A 25,967-nucleotide genomic window follows, 5' to 3' on the forward strand; every position below is an offset into this window, starting at 1 on the left:
TTGCTAGGGATGCAGTCATATATACACATTTAAGATGGGTACCATCTCATGTTTAGGGCCAGAATTTTGAGCTATGTTTCAGCTGAAAAATTAACTCATAATTACAGTTCTCAGTTTCTTAAATATAATGTGGATAAAAATGGCTTTTATAAGACCAGAGTACCTGAGATATCTGAAAATGTTTTCTCATCTTTGGAACACTAGCTATTGGTAACAGTTTGATGACAGAAAAGGAGAAATCCGATGGAATTTTTCCAGTCTTTGCCTTTATGAAACGGAATTTTATGAGAAACGGATGGGAATACTGAATTATTTAACAAGACAGATGCTAACCACCATTCTAAGAGTTTTCCAACTGCCACATACAAAACAAAAGTGCACAATTTCTTTTGTCTCCTCTTCCCACATTGTTACTTTATAGTACACATGATTTTAAAAAATCTTTTTTATTGGAGTTCAATTTGCCAACATATAGCATAACACCCAGTACTCATCCTGCCAAGTGCTTCCCTCAGTGCCCATCACCCAGTCACCCCAACCCCCCGATGACCTCCCCTTCCATTACCCCTTGTTCATTTCTCAGAGTTAGGTGACTCTCATGTTTTGTCACCTTCACTGATATTTTCACTCATTTTCTCTCCTTTCTCTTTATTCCCTTTCACTAATTTTTATATTCCCCAAATGAATGAGATTATATAATGTTTGTCCTTTTCCGATTGATTGACTTACTTCACTCAGCATGATACCCTCCAGGTCCATGCACTTCGAAGCAAATGGTGGGTATTTGTCGTTTCTAATGGCTGAGTAATATTCCATTGTATACACAGACCACATCTTCTTTATCCATTCATCTTTTGATGGACACCGAGGCTCCTTACACAGTTTGGCTATTGTGGACATTGCTGCTGTGAACATTGGGGTGCAGGAGTACACATGATTTATAAAAGTAATCTCCCTTAAAATTCTACTTTTTGTTTCTCTGTTAGGTCTATTGTAAGAAAATATCCTTGCCTCGATTTAAAAAACTGACCAGCCAGTCTGCCTGGCGGTGATGGAGGGAAGCATGAGGGTACTGTGAGCTGTACCTCCTCTGCAGCCTTCTTCCTTCTTGCCAGGCCAGGCAGGCTGTGTGCCTGCCCCCGTTACCACTTTGTTTTCCACCCTTTTTCATCTGGATCTCAGTCTCTTATGGTGGATTATTTCATTTCTATTTTATTTTATTTATATCCGTTAAAGATCTAGGAGGAAAAATTTTAGGTTTGTTTACCAAGCCAGACAATTTAAAGGCAGGAACAACATGGGGAACCTAATGGTTGTTCTAAAGCAGCTCCTTGGGAGGTGGGGTCTCCTTTTTGAACTCTGAGGTCAAATAATTTCCCCCATAAAAATTTCTTTTCCTTACAGGTTTCACCAGACTCAAACTTGTTGCCAACGGATCATTTGGGAGAGTTCTGCTGTATCATCTTCTTTTTTAGGACTTTAGGATTTTAAAGCAGCTAGTCCATTGGGAAGAATTGAAACTAGTAGTTCAAATTAGTTTAGGAATGACAGATGATTATTTTTAAAATATATTATTTCTAATCTAATTTTTAAAAAGACCTCTTTCATACTCTGAGGCTAATTGTAGAGTTTTGTTCAGTTTTCATGTCTATAACATTTCATGTAAAATTTCTATATGTAGACAGATGCCATGTTAGAAACCATGTAAAATATAAATACAGCTTTTCTTGAATAGAACAAATTAAAAAATGCAATCATTGTATGACATTTGATTTCATCTTATGATTCCATTTAAAGAAGGTGTTATCAAAATGTGTTATCAAAAATGATTAATATCAAAGGTCATTTTTACACTGTCTTATTTGATAATCAACAATAGATCACATTATGTAATTTGTGAAAAAAGTGGTCGTTAGAATGACAATATTTATTCCATTAAGGTAAATAAAATGCTGCGCATAGTTCTGAGTGATGATACTCAGGGGAAAAAGAGCCGTATCACTGCACTACAAATTAGTTTGCTTCTAATTTTGCAGGCTGATGACCGCACTGCCTCAAACCAAATCTTTTCCCTGGAAATGGAATGATTGCATGACAGACTCTATGAACCATGAATATGTCAACAACTCATGGACCAGGCCTTGTTTAGCAATTAGTCTTTGGGGGATTTTATTCAGAAATCAGACAACGCTATACTGGAGCTTATTGGGGATTTTGTGATTACTATTCATGTCTGGAGCATGAGTCTGGGATAGTTAAAAAAAATCCATAAAGGAAGAAGAAATGTGGCTAATAGTGGCAATCAGTCATATGTACGCATATTGTCAATTCGGAGGACCAGAAAACTCAAGATATAAGCAAAGTCCCTAGGAGGCAGCAAGAAGATATTTTGTAGACTTTAAAGTCTTCTCTTATTCCCCCTCCCCCTATCAAATAGGCTAGTATCTCCCAGACTTCAGTCATTTGAATGTCACTGTCACATTTTTGTTGTAACTTCTTATCACCTGCGTTATGATTTACTCAGTATATTTTATTAACTGACTCACTTTAAAAGCCTCTCTTTGCTTTGAGCAGTAATGCATGTGATATCACAGGCCTGTTTTGCAAGTTAAATTTGTTTTCCTCCCTTACAAAGGAAAAGAAATACAGTATTTTAATTATTGAAAATAGTCACATATCACTTAACATCATTCTGCGCGTCTCCATGACGTGTGTGGCAGGTCCTACAGGAGGGCTGCAAAGACTACCAGCCTAGCTGAGGATGATCTTTATAGCTATGTGACCTCAGGTCTCATGGCTGACACCTCCATTACCATCCCTCCATTTCGGGACACGAGCAGCATCACATGGAGAGAATTTAAATCAGGCCTGTGCCTCCCTGAGGACATGCATGCAGGAAGGTTCTGCCGTAGGAGACTGCTGAGTGAGCCAGGCCAGGGCCTTTCCATGGGCACAGTCTGGCCCCTCATGTCCTTCCTTATTTTGACTAACCGTATCACTTGGGAATCATTACATTGCAAGGGTAAATAAAACCCCATATCAGGTAACAGTAATAAGACGCGATGCCAAGATTGAGCCTGGTTCCTGACTGTCAAGGTTCACATTAGGGCATCACATTTATGGGTTAGCACTGGGTGTCCCACCCAGTGTGGATCTTACAGGCTTCCAGCAGTACCTTTGAAGAAGAAATGGGTCATTTTACAAGTTTCATTAGTACAGAGCCTGGTGTAAGCCAATAGAATATGCATTTTTACCAGGCTAAGAAGCCTTGGGACCCCCTTCCTGGCTGTGCATTCATGCTCCAGATTTTAAGTAAATGATGTTTTTTTTTGGAGACTTAAGAGCCAACCAAGGGATAAAAGAGAAAGAAAGGAAGAAAGGAAGGAAGGAAGGAATTAAAAAAAGAAAGAAAAGAGTGAGCAAGCATGAGTCTTCTTATCAGGAGCTGGCTATCCTATGAGGTCAGAGAGTAATGAGGTACAGAAATTAAAATGAGACCTCAGGTAGCTCTGTCAGGTTGAGGGTGTGTCTAAGTTTGAAGGGATGTTTGCTTCTGATATGAACATTTTTCTTATACTTTTGTTATAGAAGATGATGTGTCAAATGTACAAATAATGTGTGCCTGGTGCCAGAAAGTGGGAATCAAGCGCTATTCCCTGAGTATGGGAAGTGAGGTGAAAAGCTTCTGCAGCGAGAAGTGCTTTGCAGCCTGCCGACGAGCCTACTTCAAGAGAAATAAGGTAAGAGCACGTAGAGCGAGGCGGCTATGCAGGCCTCCCCAGACCGTGTGCGCATGTACCTCCTAGCTTCTAGCTGAAAACACTGTGCACATTTTACTTTTATTTTTTTTTCCTGTCCTGTCTGTTCCCCTTCTCTGTCATACTTAACCTTCTGGAATAAGGGATCCCCTTCTGATGTGTAACCTGTTCTTCCGTTTCTCTGTCTTGATGTTTGAATTCTGAGAGGGTGAATGAGAATTCCATGAGGAAGAACACGGTGGTCGCAGCTGCCACCCTAAGTGACAGTGTCTCTCCAGCATAGAGTGTAGAGACTAGAGTCCACGAAAGATAAGTGGTAGAGATTTCTTTCAGAGGAACTAGCCACGGGAGTGTGGCCAGAAAGCTGTAGTCCACACAGTTTAATATTTGTTCCCAGTGGGAATATTGCTCTGGCTCTTTACAAAACCTGATCCACAAATTTTAATCAAGAACCACAAATTCTAATTGAGAAAAACGTCAAGTCTCTTTTGACGCCTTAGATGAAAGTTGATTAATATTGAGAAAAGGTGAAATAATGACTACCTGAACCAACATTGCGCACACAGCCGAGCGTTTGTGGGCAGCATGGTGGGTGAACACAGGAACAGCCATAGTTAGTCAGTTTTTGTTTTGTTTTAAGACATCTCAGATCTGAAAATGTCCTTTTAGAATAGTAGTGGCCACCATTGATGAGAAATGGAATGCGTGATGTTTTTACAATCACACACACACGTACACACACAGCTAGTTTCTTAATCTTTAAAGAACCAACCGCTCTAGCATTTTGCCACCGATTACTGAAGTAATGTGCTAGATCTTGATTATTTTCCATTGATCTGTATAGCTTCCTAATTCATAAAATTGTCCACATTTTGCTAAGCTTTTCCATTTCCATAATACAAGATCAAAATCTGTCTCTTCTTGAAGCAAACAATTATTATTATTCTTTTAAAGTCTGGTATTTGTAATCCTGAAATGCTCATCTCGGGTTCACTGCATTGCAAGAAGCACTGTTGCAGCAAATTATCTCCTGCAAATTTGGGTCACGTCATTCTGCCAAAAAACATAATGCTGAAAGAATTAGGCTGCAGAATTCAGCGGGGTGGAATTTTAGTAGCAGTCTCTAAGTATTAGGCTCATAATCTTCACTGGAACAGGGAGGCAAGTAAGGAAATTGTTTGGAATTCTTTTGGGACGGTCAAAGTCCAGTTCATTTTCCCTTGGGAGGGGCCAGTGAGACTCCAGAGGAGGGGGGGTTGGAGCAACGCATGGGAGACACGTTTTGTTTTAATATAGGAGGATTAAAATGATCTTGGAGACCCTGGGGCTCCCGTTTTGAACGCTGAGCACTGGGGTAACAATCACAGGAGTGGACTCAGCGCTTTCATCTTCAAAGCCCTACTTACCACAACAAAATACTTTGCATTCCATCCCAGAAGATGGCTAGAGAACACGGGTTTTTGTCTATGATTCTGAAGAATTGTGGGTCTGAATCTTGATGGACGGCCTGTAGGGAGCAAAATCAAGCAAGATGCTTTTGTCACAATCCTGGTGATATGTGTCATATTTTGCAAAACCATTTAACTTTAGTAAGCCTCTGAAATACCCTAGAATACTATATATAGAGGTAGTGTATATATATATAATGCCATATATATGAATTTACATTGTTATACCTAACATGTAATATTACATCATTATAAAGTTTAAGGTCAAACTGGATTTAAACTTCCATAGCACACAGTTTTAAAAGATGGGTAACTGGGAGCCAAGAAAAGAGTTAGTATTTGGAATACTTATGGCAGGTAAAATCAGCAGGGGGAGAAGGACCATTACCTTTCACTTCCTGTGGGGAGTTATTGGGGTAGGTCTTTGAACATCCTGCAAAAGCTGGGAGTCACAGAAGCTTGAAGTTTAGCCGGTGACTTTGACAGCTGATCCCAGCAGCCCATTAGTGTACATACAAAACCTGTCTTCTCTGCGATCTTCATGCTTATTTATGTATCCCAAAGCCCTGCCACACTATACCTTCTCATTTTTTAAATAGGGGAATAAACTGATCACATCGCTTGCTGGATTCTTTTTTTTTTTTTTTTTTAAATTTTAAGAGTGTTATCTCTGCAACAATATCCTATTGTATTACAATAAACATGTACAGCTGCTGCATTTCTGTTAACTGATAGGATTTTGTGGTCATTTCATTTAGGGCTTGGGTTTCCTAATGGATTGTATTCGATACCAGTTTCCATCCTGCCATTTCTAAGAACTGCTGTAATAAGCCCCAGGGTGTTCCCCACTGAAGACAATAGCAAATAGCTACTTTTCTTGTGTCATTTAACAAAGTCTTTAGTCCTCGTTATTAAAATTATGGACATTCTTAATCTTAGAAAAAGGGCAAAATTCTTCCCATCCTGTCATAAAAGATTTTCTGGCTAGATTCTACCCTAAATTTTAGATATTCAGAAAGGGATGGAAAACAGTGAATAATATGTGTGTAGAAGAGAAATTTGCCTTAGGTATAATGTAGATTTTTAAAAACATGTAAAGTTAACTATGCTGTAAATTATGCTTTATAATGACAGCCGCTTCTTGGTGGATAGCATGCTGAGATCTAAAAATGGTCTCTAAGTTGAACCCAAATTGCATGCATAACTTTACAAAGAAAAATCCTAGTAGAAAAGGTAGCTAATTAGGAGCCGTATTCAGCTGACCTCTGTTTTGTGTCTGAGCAACACCTGCATTTGTGAATGTAAATTGGACAGCTGTGCCTGCGGTTCCCCTGCTATCCTCTTCACAAATGCTTGGGTATGGAGGCAGGAATTGATTTGCTGCTAAAAACAAGGACAAAAATAGCCCAACTCTCAAAATGAAGGCCCACTGAAAATTGGCTCTTTAAATTTCATTTGCTTCTCCACCCTTCCTTTCTCTGGTCTCTGTGTCTGTTTGATGGAGTGGGTTAAGAATGTACCTCTCTCACAAACCCCGGCCCTGTAAAGTAAAGTGGGGTAGACTGAAGCCAACTTAACCCTTTATGACATGTAGTTTATAGTTTCAGACCAAATTTAAAAATTTTTTTGAAGAGTTGTTTGGATTGCTACACGTATGTGTAGGCTTTCTTCAAGAGGTTTCTGTTAGGAGAGGACTGTGAGTCACAGCTGTATTCATTTAAGAACCGAACTATGAGCTTAGGCATTTCAGGATGTTGGCTCTAAGAAGAAATAGCGTTAATTCATGATTATATTTTTTGTAGAATCCTTATCCCCAAGAGGCTCAATTGCTGGCTCACAAGTTTTTGAAAGAGTGGGTAAGAAAAATACTTTTGTAGTCTATGGGCATTGGCTGAACAATGATATGTCAGTCTCATTACTTGATGCACTAGAGACTTCTCAGGGAACGAATAGCTTGCTCTTTTCCCAGCCCCTTTTTGAGGCCACAAGTAGAGATGGACTTGGGAACATTTCTAGCCTAGAAGTTCGCCTAGGAGTCGGAAAGTTGCAGAGGTGGTTTTGCAAGAGATGCTGAAGTGTTTTGTCTAACAAATGCCCATTTTACTTTGTACAATCCTAGACACTTAAAAATATTCTATCCTAAGGGAGTATGCGTTATAACCATTATCCCTTTAAAAACAAGAGTAACAAACAAGACCACAAGTAGTAGTCATTTCCACATATCCCGTGTTTGGTCTTTTTCCTTCTGCTTGGGAAAATATCTTATTATCTAAACTAATGTCCATAAATCAAGCAGGAAATAAACACTCAAGACAAATGGCCAATGCACCCAGTGTAAATGACTGTTTTCTTTCTTTCTTTGTTAAGATCTCAAATTTTAGTGTTCTTAATGGGTTAGTGGCATTGATACTTTTTAGTAACAGGCACAATTTCCTAAAGACACCAAAGTTATGTTTCCTTGTTCTAGTTTCTCTATAATTTGAAACTACGTAGAAACTACTTCAATATCGTAATGTTGCTGTTCCCCACCAGACCATAGTGGGAAGAAAGCTATGTAGATAAGAGATAACAATAGGATGAAATAAAGATTGAAAGGTTATATAGACAGAAACAACATTTGCAAATCATGTCCCTTAAATCGTCCACCATCATGATAATAATACCAAATATTTAAAGAGGGGAATATTATATAATAAAGCATTTATCTTATTTTCAAATGATTTCCCTCTATTCACAGTGATTTCTTCTTAGAAGACATCTCTTTTGGAAGACCCATCATTAATTAGCACGTATCATATTATTTGAAGACATATTTTATTTAGACTACATTAGCCCTCCTTATCGCTGGGGGATACCTTCCAAGACCCCCAGTGGATGCTTGAAACCACAGATAGTACTGAACCCTATTTATACTATATTTTTGCCTATACGTACATACCTATGATAAAGTTTAACTTACATATTAGATGCAATTAGAGATTAACAACAATAACTAATAATAAAACAAAATAGTTATGATAATATACTGTAACAAAACCTTATGTGAATGTGGATTCTCTCTCAAAGTATCTTTACTGACCCCTTTTTTTTGTGATGCTGTGAGACACAGGCATTGTGATGTAGTCTTAGACTGGTATTGAATCAGGAAGATCATCTGCTTCTAGGCCATGGTGTACCACAAATAACTGAAACCATGGAAAGTGAGCCTTGGATAAGGAGGACTGCTGTACTGATTTTTTGTTTTTGGTTTTGTTTTTGTACTGGTCTTTTTATTAAACTTGAAGGTGTCTTGGAAAAGATTCTCAGTTTCAGAGATAATTATGGAACCTAGTAGCACAGAAGAAATGTGTAACAGTTGCCCTGCTAATCTGGTGATTAACCTGTCTACTATGTTCCTTTAAACACCTGCAAGATTTAATTTGCAAAATGGTTATTCTAGAAGGTTTGGGGAAGGACATTAAAAAATTATTTGTAATTAATGTTCTCTGACTGCCTAAATCTCAGGCCACAGACTTACTTTTGCCAGTTACTTGCAAATATTCTCGATCGACAAGTAAATGTGCCAAGGGAACACCAGAGTTCTTCCTACAGATTCACATTATTTTAATGGGATGCCAGTGAGCCTTTTGGGTCTGCCTACCTGCCCTGGCCTGCAGCATGATCGCTCTGATCCCCCAGTGTCTGTTGGAACTGTGCTGCAAGCCTGTCTGCTGGCTGCACAGAGTGGCCCCTTATGCCCCCTAGGGCTTTAGCCTGCAGGCCAGTGGCTAAGTTCCCTTTCGGTCACAGCAAACAGGGGCGTCCTCAGAAAGCTCTAGGGAAAGAACAACAAACCCAACTGTTTTCTCATTCTGTGGTATTTTGAAATATGGAATGGAATATTGATGAGCTGCTGCAAATGAGAACCTATGAAAAAGGCAATAACAGGAGAGGGGGAAGATGTTAGCCCTTTGAAACACATTTAGGGTGAGGTTCTAGCAGGAAAGTTCTAGGTAGCGAGGTAAGATGAGGGTCACGTTAAAGTGATGCCTGGGCTCTTGAAGAAAGCCAGAAAGCGTTCAAGGGCAGAGCTTCTGCAGGCTAGGTAGGACCCAATGCCCTTGGAAGCCATCAGAAACTTAGGGAAGACGTGTGTGATCCTCATGTTCCTCAGAACGCTTGAACACCACTTGAGAAGCACTGGTTTAAGGGATACCTGGAATACAAACAGAATGGGGGGAAGTGAGTTTCCCCTGAAAGAAAGGAATAGCACCCCCTTCTAGTTTTTAGTGGGCTATATTTTGGAGGTTGTGGGAAAAATAGAGAAAAAATTCTAATCTGTTATCCAGAATGGGTATCAACCTCTGAATAATATTAGATATTTTAGACCAATTATGAAGAGCTGATTAAAACGCCAAATAGCTTCAAGTCCCAGTCTTTGTTCAACATTTCTTTTCAATGAAATGTTGGAAAGAACAGATGGAAAAGAGGGAGTTTTTTTTTTTTTTTTTGTATTTTTGTTTTTTCCATAGATCTGAATCTGATCACCTGGGGGTCAATGTGCAGGGCTATTGACATATTCTTGAATGTTGATTTTCAGACAGTCAGTGTCTGGCCGTCCTTGTAGTGATAGCTGATGCTCTACACTTAAATCAAGTTTCTCTCATTTGAGCTGCCGGTAATTATCCAATCCATCTCAAAGGCACGCTCTCTTTTAACATTAACCACAGTGTCAGATTGCATCAGCTACATTGTGTTCTGGGGAGCGCGGCTGCGGAGTGATGGATGGGCGTGCCTCGAGTTCGTAGTCCGCCTGTCTGGTTGGGCAGTGGGCAGTCCGGGAAACAAATGATCGGGAAGGGTTCTAGTTATTTGGGACATGCTTCCTCCTTATCGATCCGGTCACTTGCATCACCAACTTTCTCACCTTGCTGCTAGCAGTGTTCGGGTTTATCGGAAGAACGAGCACTTAAAGAATTACCTCATGGGTCATTTTGATGTGCTTCTCCCATCGTAAACTACATCCAGTGCTCTTTGTGCTGGTAAAGTCCAGCACAAGGTGTCAGGAGACCTTATGAATAAAGGCCACAGGAGGGAGAAGTTTCCAAGAGTCTTTAGTGCCCTGTCCAGGGAAACCAAGAGATTACGCTTGTGCATTTTCCTAGTTATGCTGTTCATTCAAACGCTTTGTTAAAAACATGATGTATCCAAGACAGGCCAGGTGGCTTGCCTTGAGATTATTTTAAGGTAGTAGTTTGAGTCCAGAATTTTTCTTTTCTTTTTTTTTTTTTTTTAAGATTTTATTTATTTATTCATGAGAGACACACACACACACAGAGGCAGAGACACAGGCAGAGGGAGAAGCAGACTCCATGTGGGGAGCCCGACACGGGACTCGATCCAGGGTCTCCAGGATCATGCCCTAGACTGAAGGTGGCACTAAACTGCTGAGCTACCCAGGCTGCCCCAGAATTTTTCTCATATACTTTTGCAATGTCTGGTCACAAAAGCTAGAACACTGAAGATAGCCATATGCAGGAGATGCAAGCTCTAGGCACACCTGTGATTTTTATTTCTCCCCTGTATCAATACCCCCAGGTAGCTTCTGTACAGAAGCAAAAGTGTGAACTGGGCAAGCCACATGTACTTATTTGTTCCTTGGCTCTTTGCTCGGTGTTTATATTATTGCAGGTCAGAATGGAATAAAAAGAAGCTCATTGTCGATGGCCGCTTAATTCCTGCCCCAGCAGTTCAGATGGAGAGGAGGAAATTCCCTATGTTACAATCCACTCTTAGAGTGGCCGCGCATGCGGTGGAGTCTGATGTCTACTGACAGGCGGCCTTTGGAGGTTACAAACGTCATCTGTTGCATTCTCTGTAAACACAGGCTATGGGCCAGAGCTGGGCACTACTACAAGCACAGGAAGGCAGATCAATGGTTTAATGAATCCATAAAAGATGCTTGAACTCTGCTGCAATTTACTGAGCACTCCAGTTAAATGAAACTCCTGTAGTCTTTAACAAAGAAAGAGATAATCAATGGCCGGGGATGGAAGCCAATGTCCAGTAATCACAACCTCCCAGAATTTGTGTTGCTGTCTCATTGTTAACAGAGGGTTAGCCAGCTCCAGGCTCTAAGGCTCACTACTTCTATATTAATATTTTTCTCAGTATTTGAGCTGCTTTAACCCAGAGACGACATAATCGTTGAGTACTGCTTCTGTAAGGCCTATTTTTTAAAGCTATGGAATATTCTTTCAATGACATTTCTTTAAAGTAATAGGATTAGGCTCCAGAATTATATTATTCTAACACGTAGTGTCTTTGTAAGGCATCCTGTGATGAAAAGTAAATAGGGGAATAAAATCCATTCATGATTAAGTCCTCAGAATGTCAAATTACATAGTGTTGGAGAGCCCTGATTAATCCTTGCATGGTAAAATATTCCTCATTAGTTTGCTATGGCTAAGGGTTAACCACTTCTATTATAAATTCAGACATTAATGTATTTTCTGCTTAATTCATCTTCTAATAGAAGAAAATACACTTAGTAGATAGGAATTTTTTACTTCTAAATGTGCCTTGAAAACATTATACTGATTTATAAGAGAGCTTTGGAGGCATATAGGAGAAACCCTTCACAAATAGGTTCAAATGAATTTACAAGTATTTAACTACTTTTGATTGTGGAAAAACAACAGCTTTGACTTTGAAATGATTTTTTTCCCTCACAGAGATAGTAGAATTTATGACATAAAATCAAAGATTTTGTGTCCGATTTTTGTCACACAAACTTTCAGTTTCCTGATTAGCTAATTAGCATTACGAGAGCTGGGTCCTAACCCAAGAAGTGTATTTTGGGAATTCAGTGGGTAATAGGAATTTTGAGGTATGGCAATTGCTAGTCTGCTTCAGAGGCCGCTTGCCAGACATTCTAGGATAAAGTGGTGATTTCTGTATTGATCCAAGTAAATGCTACATTATCTTGTGATCTGTTTTGGTAGAATAAATTCATATTATTTTAAATAGGGTGAGCGGTTCTAAGATTGCATATCCAACTCTTTGTTATAAGACCAATCCTTGAAGGTCCTGATACTTTCTGTGATCATCTGTAGGATTAAATGTTTTATAAGTTGGCGCAATTTAAACCGTTGGTGTCAAAGGATTTAGGGATACAGGGACCCAGTGGTATGTGAGATAAAGCTGGACAAATAGACATTTGTGACAAGATGGATGGACCTAGAGGGTATTATAATGAGTGAAATAAGTCAGAGAAAGACAAATACCACATTTTATGGGTTTGTTTCTGCTTTTTGTTTGTGTGTTTGTTTATTATCAAACAAAAAGCAGAAACAAACCCATAAATATGGGGAACAAACTGGTGGTTGCCAAAAGGAAGAGGCATGGGAGGATGGGCAGGATAGGTTGAAGGGGATTAAGAAGTACAGACTTCTAGTTACAAAATAAGTAAGTCATGGGGATATAAGTTACAGGATAGAGAATGCATCAATAATATTGTAATAGCTCTGTATGGTGACAGATAGTAACAAGACATATTAGCATGGTGATCATTTTATAATGTATATACATGTTGAATCACTATGATGGATAACTGAAATATAATATTGCATGTCAACTACACTTCAATTTAAAAAAAGAGAAAAGTGGGGAGAAAAGCAGGGCAAATACTTAAAAGACAAGAGAGATTTGCTTAGTAAGAGACAAGTCACTGTGCTCCTCTTTCGTTTGTTTTTAGCCAAGATTAAAACAAAATTGTTATTTGTTCATCCATTTACTTAAAAAAAAATATGTTCAGTGTCTCTAATGTGCTAGGTACTGTTTTGGGTTTGGTGGACACATTATTAAATAAGAGAAAAGTCCCTGTCCTAAAGGAACTTACATTCTTTCTCTAAGGGAGATACATAAAATACAAGTTAAAAATATGTATATATGTAACAAAATTTCAGGTGGTGACAGGTGAAGACAAAGCAGGGTGAGGGGATGAGTAGTGATGGGGTGCTGTTTTACATCTGGTGGTTCCAGAAATCGTCCTTGAGGAGGTGAGGTGTGGGTAGGGACAGAATAGGTGATGGGGCTGTCACGAGAAGGGCCTGAGCAGAGTTTATGGGAGGAGGGGGAGCAAGTGAAAGGTAGAGGATCGGGCTTGGCATTTTTGAACAACAGCAAGAAGGCCATACTGTCTGGAGTAGAATGGTCAAGGTGGTTAGGGTGCAGAGGTACTAGTTTGGATTTTATTTTAAGTTTGATGGCAATTTTGGGGAGATGATGAGCAGGATGTGCGGTATGATCTAATCTTCCCTGTTGATTGGATCTCTGTTAAGGAAGCAGTACATTTCAGATCCTGGATGCAGAGAAGATTTGGAGAGTAGGAAAGGCGATAGCATTCCCATGAAGTTGGGTGTGTCTGGCAATAGAAAATGAAAAGTGTCATATTCACTGAATTATTCACTAGTAGTTATGAAACATTTCCCAGTAGAAAAAGTATGTTGAACTAGTTTAGGGTTTTCTTTTTCTTTTTTTTTCTTTTAAAATGTGGGAAGAAGTGAACCAAGGATGGATATTGTTGGTTAAATGTTCTGACACAGCGATTTTTCTTTCTATGGGGCAGGTGGGGTTTACGTCCCTTCTAGTGGGGAGGTTAAGGCCTCAGATGGTAAGTTCAACACAGAAACCAAGCCTTGGCCTGGGAGACAGCCCTACAGCATCTATAGGCATCCACACTCCCCTAGAAGTAGTGTGAGGAAAAGGAGATGGTAACTTTGAAGGGGCCACCTTTGGGTAGAGGAAGTGTTTCGAAGTTTCTTTTATTCTACGAGTAGACTTAATTTGGTGATAGTTATAGGATGTATCAGGACTTTTTTTTGGCAGGAAAGGAATATCAGGGTTTTTAATGCAAATAACAGAAGACCCAACTCAAACTGGTTTAAACAATAAAAGACATCTTTTATCTGGTGGAATTCAAGTCCTAAGGTAGGATATACTTCAGACAAGTTGATCCTGAAGTGCAGTGGTTTCATTTCTTCCCATCATTGTCTTCTTGTATATGAGTGTTGGCTGTTTTCCAAGGCAGCCTCCCCAGAGGTCGTGGGATGGCTGCTAGCAGCAATCAGGCCTACATACTTCCTTGTTCATATGCAATAAAAGACAGAGTGCCTGTGTCCTAGCATTCTAAGCAAGAGTCTTAAAATTTATACTCATTGTGTATGTGTAGGTCCCATGCTCTCCAGGCCTGAACTGGGACTGTGACCAGGGCAGTGGATATTCTGGTTAACTTGAGCCAGTCAGGGCTTCCCTCAGATGTTAGAGTTAGGCTCATTTTCTTCTAAAGCCTGTGGGAGGCTACATAGGGAAGGGCAGCTACTAGAATGAAAATTTGGAAACTATTAAAAGAGGAAAGGTATCAGAATGATGGCTGATGGTAAGTGCCAGCAAATATCCGCTAGAGAGAAGGAGGAAGTGACCTCATGAGGCTATCTCATGAGGTTGAATTCTTTACACAATGAATATGGCATGCCTATCTACTTCTGTGAAAGAAGGAATCTGAAACCAAATGTGGATTGAGATATAAAAATGTGGTTAACATTCATCATAGGACACTTAGATGAACTACTTCTATCTAGGACCAGCTATTTGAAAACCTGATTATTAGAATGTTGGCTTTAGTACCAGGACCAAAGTGCTGACTTGTTCTCTTCTTTTTGGACTCCATAGACTATGTGATTTCATAGAACTAAGATGAGGGGGGATGCCTGGGTGGCTCAGCGGTTGAGCGTCTGCCTTTGGCTCAGGGCGTGATCTCTGAGTCCCACATTGGGCTCCCTGCATGGAGCCTGCTTCTCCCTCTGCCTGTGTCTCTGCCTCTCTCTGTGTGTCTCTCATGAATAAATAAATAAAAACTTAAAAAAAGAGAAAGAACTAAGATGAGGGGATTGTGGTTAGCTGTTAGATATACTTATTTATGAAGAAGAACAATGGTGCAGTTAGAATAGCAGATAGCACAATGAATAGTTTCATCAGTGTGAGTGGCCTGGGAGATGTTGGACAAGGACCATACTGGATATGGGGAGGCAGATATCTGGGACTGGATGCTGCTGCTGTTACTCATCAAGAGTTAGCCTGGCCATCCATGCATTCAAGCTTTCTCTGTGGCTGAAAACTGCACCTGCTGAGCAGAAGGGAGCAGGGCGTGTTCAAACAAATTGTGATTTAGTCTGAGACTGAATGCATCAAGTTCAAGTAGCTAAAGGAGGAGAGACCTTGAAGGCCGCAACTCTCAAGTTATTAATTTATCTATGTATTCATTAAACAGGTATTTCTTGAGCAGCTGTTATGTGCCAGGCACCGTGCTAGTCATTGGAGTTGCAGCAGACCATGAGAACGGGTTCCTGCCCTCATGAAGTGTAGAGGCCAGTGGAAGACAGACATTTATTTACATAATAGCACAAATGTGAAATTGTCACCGTGTCAAGTGCTGTGATAGTGTGGGCACAGTGCTGTGAGAGCCTCTAACAGGGGAATTTGATTAGTCAGGAGCCCCGGGAGCTTCCCTGAGGACATAGTGCTTGAACTGAAATCTGAAAGATGGAGATGTGAAGGAGGGGAGAAGGGGAGGAAAGAGTTCATTGGGATGAGGACACAGCAGCATGATTTTTGAATCCTGGCCCTGATTTGCTACTTCTTTGCTAATTTTAAGTTCTTTGTGAAGGAATGGAACTTTACCTGTAAACAAGAAAGCAAACAAATATTCCCCGGAACAATAAGCCCATTAATCCACTTGTTTGTGTATTTGTTCATTCATTCATTTATTCATTCATTTCTACCAACCCTCGGGGATTTGTTGCTTACCTTCCCTGACTTTTCACTCCGCTTCAGGAACTGTAGAGTTAGCACAGTATTACTAATTTATTTCAGGGAGTATGTTGACAGTCTGTAACCTCTGAAGGTAGAAACATTTTATAAGTAAATAATAATAATAACTACAAGACCCTAAGTGTTTTTTTATTATCAAATGTATCAGAAAAGCAACAATAACAGCAGAGAAAAGATTGGGTGAAAGATGCACTGATTTGAGAGAAGAAAATAATTAGTGTCTGACAAATATGGTTGGATGATTGAAAATAAATGAAAATAAATGGGGTAAGTCGTTTTTTGATGGAAAGGGCCACAAAAAGGGCAGATCCTTCCCCCCACCTCCCTCTGGTATGGGAAGAGATGTGGTTTTATTATATATATAGAGGGAACTATAGACCTATGCTAACATTAATGCAAGGGTAGACAGGAGGTTTGGGTGATGAATCTCAGGATAGAGAAATGCTTATTGATGCTCAGGTCCCCCAACTAGATGCTGTGATAAAATGGGAACAGAACAGCATGTCTGCTGGCATAGTAACAGGGGGTGATTCTCATGGCACAATGGTGTGGCGGGAAGGAAGGACTTTTCCTCCCTTTCTTTGTGTTCTTTGTTTCAGCCTGGTATCTCATTTAGTGCCTAGGATCATGATGACAACTCTGTAGAAATGTGGTGATAAATAAATAGGCAGGTAAGCAGTTCACATTTTATCTTCCTGGGTCTTAACTGGGTGATAGGGACATGGATATTTGAAATGAAACGTCCCTGCATCACTCTTCAGGATGCCAAATAGAGGAGATGACCCTTCCCGAGGCTGGCCATGCCCACACCTGCTCAGATGACTGTGAATGGGGACCATGGTGCGATTCAGCTGGAGTCAGTGGCCCCCTCTCCAGTTCCAGTAACTTCTGAAAACCACATATAGTGACAGTCGTTTCCAAAAGAGGCTGATTTTAAAACTGTGATGAAAATGGCTAACAGCAGGCTGAAGGTTAAAGGAAAAAACTTAAAAACCATAAAATCTGCCTGGAGGCTATTTAAGCAAACTGTTTTAGAGGCACAGATGGTTCATATACCTCTGAGCCAAAAACAAAAAAGTAAAAAGGGGACAGTAAAGCTGGCGTGATTAAGCAGACAAGTATGAAAGTTTTATTAGTACTAAAAAGGCATCCTTTAGAAAAGTGAAAAATCTGTCTCTGGCAACTTGGAAGACATGTTAAAGACCAATGGGAAAGGGAGAGGACACATGGATGACATCTCAGAAAGCAACCAGAGGTAGTGGAAACTTGCACAATGTGCTTCTGTACATTGGGTATCAGGGGTTGTGCTCCAAGGCTGTGGAAGACAAAGATGGGGTCTGTGGAAGGTTGGGTGTGGCTTCTCTATCCTGTATTTTTGAGGTACAGCTTTTATAGGGATTTGATGCAACTTAAATTGTGGGTTGAGTCTCTAAAGGAAAAGGAGCTGGGGCAAATTTGAGAAACTGAAGCACTATCGATCACAAGGCCCAAAGCATGTGAAGGACATAAAGTATGATGTCATTGCCAGTATTTCCAAAAATCGTAAGCATCCCTGAAACTGGGAGTTCATTGTGGTGGGAGGGCCACCAGCCTCTCCTGAGGGTACCCCTCAGTGCTTCCAGTGCAAACCTTCACGTAGGTTCCTGTACATGTGCAAGGGCACACGTCCACTTACATATAAAGTCTCTAGATTTTAGATTGGTGAGCTTCCGTTATCATAATTTGGAGAAAAGTCAGATTCTGAAAAATAACACAACGGTGCAAAGTTTGCAGAGTCGCAATTTGAGAACCTTCCTCTGAGAAAAAAACAGAACAAAACATTACTTGTATCTTGAGTTAGCATTCAATATAAACCTTAAAAAAAAAAATGACCAAATATAGCCTTGCAGAAAAGTAAGGTAAGTTGTTTGGATTTTCAAAAATCCAAATAATTCACTTAGAGTTTGGCTGACTCCTTCCAAAGAGACCCTTGAGGAAAATAAATAACTGAAGGCAAGGAATAAAGCCTTGCCTCAGATTAAGAACCTGGGTAAGGAGTGGATGATATTCCTCAGAGTACACATAAATTAATAGCATACTGTCCCAGGGGTTTATATTAGGAGTCGTGTCACTTAATATACTGATTGCTTATTTGGAAGTAGATGACAGGAAGGAGGAGAAGTTTGCTACTTTTTCTAAGTTGCTTTCATTTGAAAAACCACAGGGGATTACCTCTTCCCAGCCGTCCCCTTTCCCCCCCACATAACACCAAACCCTGCTCTACAAATATATGAATATAATGAGGTAACCTAACATCAGATGCAATTCCATTCACTGAGCTGTCAGCTAGCACAAGAGGACAAAAAAGTTTCAATCCTCGTACTCCCTGATATAGGCTGCCTCTCAGCATCCCCAGAGAGGGGAACTTGGTTTGGTGTGAACGGGCCTCAATTGTGTTCCTCGCCTAGACTTTAAAAAAAATTGCATTTAGATGTTTGCTTTATTTATTTATTTATTTATTTATTTATTTATTTATTTATTTTTAAAAAAGATTTTATTTATTCATGAGAGGCACAGAGAGAGAGGCAGAGACACAGGCAGAGGGAGAAGCAGGCTCCTCATAGGGAGCCCGATGTGGGACTTGATCCCAGGACCCCAGACCATTACCTGAGCCAAAGGCAGATGCTCAACCACTGAGTCACCCAAAGATGCTCCTAGATGTTTGCTTTAAAGATAGTTTTTTAAAGTGTACAAAAGTATGTCAAACGATAAGCTTTGTCCCACCTTCACAGGAAATGTGTAGTTTATCCTCCTTTAACTTGATTTTTATAAGAGGCTAATGCTGAACTTTGAAAGAGTTGACACAGAGGATTAAATATATTTTCATTAGGCTCCAGGCTACACAAAGATGGGATACAAGAGCCTGAAAAGGTGTACTGATGGGGACAAAAGAACCAATAATAAAACTGAAGAATTGGTAAAGATAAATATAATGAAAGTGTACCCTGCCTCTTAACACTCAGGGGTAACCTTTGCAGTTGGCCACCATGGAGAAAGACCGGGTCAAACTCCATGGCAGATGGTTTAATACGTAGTGCGCATATTAATCCATAGAGGCAGCCCTGGAAGTGCAAGCAGGTTGTTAATGATCGTGTATAGCAGTTGTGAGCTGCTCCTGCTCTTGCAGTAAGGAATTCAGATGTCATGCTTCAGGGTTCAAGTTGATGAGTTTCTGGGCTGGGAAAACATTTCCCCCTCTGTATTGCACTGCACAGCTGATGAGGCATGCTCCAGGGAAGGGTGATGCAGGCTACATCAGGTAAAGGCAAGGGAGAGAACGTAGACTCACATCCCAGATCTGTGATTTAGTTTGATGACCTCCTACTTCTGGTTGAAGCGGCACCACTGAGAGTACATCATGGTATGAGGACTTTGTGAATCAAACAAGAAGGCGGCAGACACTCCTGTAAACCTAATAATAGAACTTCAAAATTGATACTCAAGTCAATACTGATTAAAAAAGAGATAAAAGAATCCCCCATCTCAGGGTCTGTTGGCACCAGAGAAATCCTGTACCAGTGATATCTTTTTCATTTTCCTGTATCCTGAGTTGCTTAATAAGTAGAAACGAATGTTGGCTTCCCAAATTCCAGAGCATTAAAATTGACTTAAAGACTGAATTAAAAGCAGATAAACCCCAGGGAATTAATTATAAAGATGTATACTCCCAAGCCCTTATACCAGGGCTGGAGCCCAGAGAAATTAACTGTATTTATTGAAGCCTAAATCAAGACAACCAAAATTAAATAGAAATTCAGGAGGAGTTGGAGGAAAAGTTTAGATGTCTTCCACAGTGTGTCATATTAAATGTGATGAGAGAGGAAAATTAAAGTGCCTAAAAGTAAACTTTAGAGGTGAGCCGAAGTTAGCACTTCCAATCCCCAAGCACTCCTTTTTCTCATTCATTCCCCTTTGTTCACTTCCTTTACATTTCTGATGCCACCATTTAGCACTTAATAAATATCCATTAAATTAATTCTTTGTGACCATGTAATTCAGCAAGATGTTCGACACCCCTGGGGCCTAGATATTTGGTTCAGTTGTTCGGGGGGTGGTAATGATGGTTTGGACTTTAATTTCTTTCTCCTTATGTCTGTAGGGACATGGATGATGTATTGTATAAAACTTATATCAAAGTGGTTGTTACAGTTAGCCCTTGTCATCTGTATTCTCCAGGACCATACAGGGACCCAGCAAGTGGTGGCCATCACTGTGTTGCTCTAAACCAGCTGTGCAAGGGAGGAGACGTGGAGAGAGAGGCCTCACTCACTCCTGGGAAGCCCAGCACCCATGGCCCACTTCCCCCACACCTGGAAGGCCAAGCTTGCTGCTAGGGGGAAATGGGAAGGAAGTTGGGCTATTTCCATTTTGCTCTTGGTTCCTGAAGCTGAAATAACCCCTTCTGTCACTCAGCTCCCTTTCAGGAGCTACTGCTAGCAGATCAGGGACAGTTGCATGCATCACTTTTGGCTTGGGCCAGGACACTAGAATAGGCTGGGGAAATGAAAGGCTGGAGAGAAGTACAGAAATGCATATTTGGGTAGAGATCCATGTCCTGCACAACCAGTGAATGAACCAGCAACTGAGATAGGTCCTCAGAGCCTGAGACCTCTCTCAGGGCTGGATGCCATGAAGCACAGAAATCGGAGACGTGGTTTCCGCCGAGAAGAATGTCTGCCTGAGTGTCTGAGTCTTCCCGTGCTTGTATGGAAATTTCATGCCACACGTTTATTCACTTACCCATCTATTCAGCCTTCACGGCACACTGGGCATTATTCTGTGGCTGGAGATACAAAGATACATAAAGGAGGAGAGGTCTCTGCCTCTAAGGCTCTCATAGTTGAATAGGGGAGACAGACAAGTAAACAAATGATATGGTATGAGGCGTGCTGGAACTGACGTGGGTAAGAACTGGGGGCCATGGACTGACTTCCCCAGCCCAGGGGCCAGGCTCTCTGCATGAGTGAGCACATGCTCCGGTGCAGACTGAAATGCAAATTCAGGAAATGGGACAGATAGGAGGAAAGCAAAGAGTGGCAAGGCAGTTTAAAGATCTGAGTCAGGAGTGGGAGTTCTACTTGTCACACGTTGAAAAACAAACGTGTAATCCTTATTGTAGCTCCCAGATTATGGTTTAGCATTTTAAAATATCACAGACTTTATAGGAATGCATCAAACCATATTCCATGACTTAAAAAATTGACTTTGGCTATCATTTTGTCCTGCGGAAGTATTTAGGAGAAAGTTTGCAAGAGACAGAGGAGGCAGAGAAGAGGGGAATGTGCGGACAGGCTCATGACAGGCATGTAAAAAGCTGAAAGTGATGTTAGAATGTTTCTCCAACATCCTCCTTTTACAGATGAGAAAACTGTGGCCCTGAAAAGAGAAGTGATTTGCCGGGGCCACAAAGTTAGTGAGGGGCAGATACCGTTGGTGCTGTGACCAGCACGAGATCTCTGAAGTCAGCAAGAGGAGAATTGTAATGGCAGTTGCCTGAAGAGCAAAAGAAATTGCTCTTCCTTTTCATTAAAATTATCAATATTTAGGGGTACCGGGTGGCTCAGTGGTTGAGCATCTGCCTTTGGCTCAGGTCGTGATCCCAGGATTCTGGGATCCAGTCCCACACTGGGTTCCCTGAAGGGAGCCTGCTTCTCCCTCTGCCTGTGTCTCTGTCTTTCTCTCTCTCTGTGTCTCTCATGAATAAATAGATACAATCTTTAAAAAAAAGAATTACCAATATTTAATAAGCATACATATACACTGTATAGAAAGGCATAGTATCCTAGTTTGCAAAGTTTTGCCATGAATTCATAGTAAGAAATACATTTTTGCTTTGTGATTTAGCGCGTGCGCACGCGCACACACACACACAGAGACTTCTACCCTACTTCATGTTACCTAAATCACTTCGATCCTGGCATTTTCTTGATTTTGCCAGGAGATGTCAACAGAAGATTTTTTTTAAAGGCTTTATTTATTTGAGAGAGAGAGAGATTGAGTGTTAGAGAGCATGCATAAGCGGGGTGGGGGGCAGAGAGAGAGAGAGGAGCAAGCTGCCTGCTGAGGAAGGAGCCCTACAGATGCAGGGCTCAATCCCAGGACCCCTGGACCATTACCTGAGCTGAAGGCAGATGCTTAACCGACTGAGTCACCCAGGTGCCCCTCAACAGAAGATTTTTATGCAGTTATGTCACAACTGCAGACTGGATGATAACAACTCTAAAATGACATCAGAAATATGAAAATATGAAAAATGCTTAGGCTTTAGACTATGCTGAACAGAGCATATCCATTTAAAACTGAACCGAAAGCGGGACGCCTGGGTGGCTTAGTCAGTTGAGCGACTGACTTGATTTTGGCTCAGGTCATGATGTCAGGGTCATGAGACTGAACCCCGAGTTGGTGCTGCCCTCAGCAGGGAGTCTGCTTGAGGTTCTCTCTCCCTCTGCGACCCTCCTCCAACTGGTGCTCACACACATGTGTGTCCCTCTCTCTCTCTAAACAAACAAACAAACAAACAAAAATCTGAACTAAAAATTTTCCTGAAACTGTTCTTATTTTTTTATGCGATGTGCTCTGGTATTTTCTGTTTTGTTCTGTTCTGTTTCATTAAAAAGTTACTGGTTGGGACTCATTAATGGGTTGAGAACCCAGCTTGAAAATACTGGATGAAGAGATTTATATTAAATGTAATTATTACAGCAGGATGGGGGCCTTCAAGGTCTTACCATTGGATTCTCCTTGATTTTGACTCTTTAGTTTCACCAAGTTAAACTGAAGAATTTCTATTCATTTTTCTAAACTTTGATTGTGGACTCTGTTGATGGAGTCATATTTATCTCTTAAAAGGTCACGCCCCATTTATAATGTGCTTTTAAGTATGCATTTGTCTTGATGGAGAACTGGGGGTGATGAGGTTATTGATCAGACAGTAAAACGGAATGCTCAGATTTTAAAATGTGCTGTGTCAAGCGCTTGTATCTTGTATCTTGTATCTTGAAAATGAAGGTAAGGAAGGCAGAAGTGACTTGAGGGGAAGGAGCGTGGGTAAGAGAGCTGGGTAAGAAGACCAGACAGAGGAGGGGCCTGAGCAGTGCAGTCAAGAAGGAGAAGCACTTCCCACACAGCTTTCCATTATTGTTCTAAGCCTTGGGCCAAAGGTGATGAGGAGTTAAGTGGAGGGATATACTGTTACCATGTTTGGTCTGGCGTCCATGGCACAGTCAATGAGATGATGTCCAGGCCCGTCCCATAGGGCTGTGCTGCTAATCATGGCATGAGGCTTATCCTTTACAAGGACTGGCCCATGTCAGGAGACTTGTTTGGGGGGACAAGTTGGCTATCAGGGAGAAAGAATGGTTGAATTTACTTATTTTTATTTTATTTTTAATTTCAGCACATTTAACATACATGGTTATATTTGGTTTCAGGTGTACAGTAGAGTGATTCAGCAATCCTCTACATTACTCAGTGCTCATTATAAATGTGCTCTTAATCCCCTTCACCTATTTTATCTACCCCCCCCCCCCCCACCCACCTGCCCTCTGGCAACCACCATTTTATTCTCTGTCTTTAAAAGAGTCTGTTTTTTTTTGCTCTTTTTTTCTGTTTGCTTATTATATTTTTTAATCTCCATAGGAGTGAAATCATATGGTATTTGTTTTTCTCTGACTTATTTCACTTGACATTGTACCCTCCAGATCCATCCATGTTGTTGCAGATGGCAAAATTTCATTTTTTGATGGCTGAGTGATATTCCATTGTGTGTGTGTGTATATATATATATATATTCTTTAAAATATGTTCATCTATTGATAGATGATTGACTCTGTTTTAAAGTAGGCTGATAAAGAAAGGATAACTAAGGCTTTCTCATTTCTAAATTCAATATGGTTGGATTAGAGACATGGCAGGAGGAGGCTAGGGCACCAACCAGCAGAGAATACTGGGGCAAGGGTTCATAATCTCTTATTTGAATGATGCCCTCCTTGGATAACCTGAAGAAAATTTGTTCAGAGTGGACCTTATCTCTAGGAAATAGAATTTTACAGATTATTTCATGGGTTCATGGACTTTCTGAAATTTGTTCATTGACCTCTTAAATTCAGATTTAGAATCGTAACTAAGCATAATTGGATATGGGAGCACTCAGCTCCTCATCTGCTGTTTTGAAAAACTAGAGCTCTTACCTTAAGTCAGAGGTACCGGATGGATAGTGTTCTGACCTACGGGGCCTGGAATGGAGGTGTGGAACAGGTGGAGGTGTGCTGTAAATCTGTCAGCCTAAGGATGGCACAAGAAGACTGGGGGCTGACTGGCATGCTTGGTGTCTCAGGCAGGTTTTTGGAAGAAGCATGCAATAATAAATTTTACAGTATTGAGACAGAGAGAGAGGACAGTTCTGCCCCAGTGCCAGCAATGATGCTTCTTCCAGGATATAGACCTTGAGAATCAAATGACACAATTTTTCAGTAATTTGCCCAGTGCTTAGAACAGACAGATACTTCTCAAAATGGGAGTCATTAAAGTCACAAAACTGGTGATGTTATGGACAGATTCTTCCATTTGCATTACAGAGACATAACAGATGTGGGGAAGCTCCCGGTCTTAGCAAGATGTTGGATTAAATAATGCTTGCTGCCTGGATGTCCTGTCAGATGCATTGTAATACTTAACAGAACTCCTTGCCACCTCTTAAAGGAATTTAAACTGTCAGCCCATTTAATGTTCATCTCTAATGTGAAATTTTTAGATGGAGCCCATTTAGCTTACTTTACCAAGATGTTGCTTCAGGTTTACAGCGTGGCGGTGGTGGAGTGGGGTGGGGAGGCAGGGCTAGAGTCCATCGGAGCTGCCCCTTTGCAGAATTCTGGAACACACAGGACACAGAATAGCTTCTTTGGGTCACTGTGCCATTTGTTAAGGAAAAGCAGCGCCACCCTGCTTCTGCCTCCCACTCCTGCTCTAGGAAAAAAATATCACTCATGCCGCCATTCTAACAGACACAGGAATGATCTCAGAAAGCAGTTTCTCTCGAGTTTCTAGAATAGTATGGGCATTGACCGTTCTTCAGGGTGGGGGTGGGGTGGAAAGAAACTATTGTTCTAAGAGTCTGCCTGGGACTGCAGATGGAAGGGCTTGATCAAGTACAGCAGCATCTTTGTGCTACAGTTGATGGTTTTACTTTTTTTTTTTTAATCCCCTTCTGAGGGAAATCTGTGATTACATTTTTTCTCTGCACAGGTGTTAGAATGCATTGCGCAAATACAAACATATCCCACTTCATGAGAAAATTTGGAAGTCATTTTCCTTCCATCTGTCTGAAGTAGACTGTGCTCTAAAACTGGCCATCCACCCACCCATTCTCCCACGCACCTTCTCGGTGACAAGGAGGAGATGGCATTGTAAGAGAAAGAGAGAGAGAGAAAAGAAGATAAACCCTGCAAGGCATTTAAAAGGATGGCTTATTAGTATCATTTGGACAGCTATGAATAACACATGATAGCTTCTGGGGCTGCATATTATTCACAGAAGAGTAGCCTTAATTTTCCTTCCCTCCTCTTCCCCTTTCCAGTGTCCCTTTATTAACAGATGCCCTTTCCTGTCTAATTCCCAGCCCCTTGCTGAACCTGGGGATTCTTTGATCACAGATCATTTTCCTATGTCCGCAGTGAGTTGGCGCCCACGTAGGTAGGTAAGCAGTGGCTTGCAGAAAAGGGAGGCAGTGCCTGTTTCCAGAGGATGCTGCAGCTGGAAGCGCTCCGCAGTCAGACAATCAGAGGCCCAGCAGGGCATCTTCCGAGCGAGCGCAGCTGCACCGCTCTGCTCCCCAGCTCTCCAAAGGCACTGCGCC

At 40.9% G+C, this 25,967-nt stretch overlaps 1 protein-coding gene across 3 annotated transcripts in view; it reads left to right on the forward strand.

Annotated features, from left to right (window-relative positions):
- Positions 1-25,967, forward strand: part of SOBP (sine oculis binding protein homolog) — a 162,035-nt gene that overhangs the window by 38,161 nt on the left and 97,907 nt on the right. For all 3 annotated transcript variants that reach the window (XM_072738294.1, XM_072738276.1, XM_072738284.1), the window contains exon 4: positions 3,589-3,740. In XM_072738294.1, coding sequence (XP_072594395.1) covers positions 3,589-3,740 — 152 coding nt within the window. The remainder of the gene's footprint in view (positions 1-3,588; positions 3,741-25,967) is intronic.

The sequence above is a fragment of the Vulpes vulpes genome, chromosome 1, assembly GCF_048418805.1.
Source record: "Vulpes vulpes isolate BD-2025 chromosome 1, VulVul3, whole genome shotgun sequence".
NCBI lineage: Eukaryota > Metazoa > Chordata > Mammalia > Carnivora > Canidae > Vulpes > Vulpes vulpes.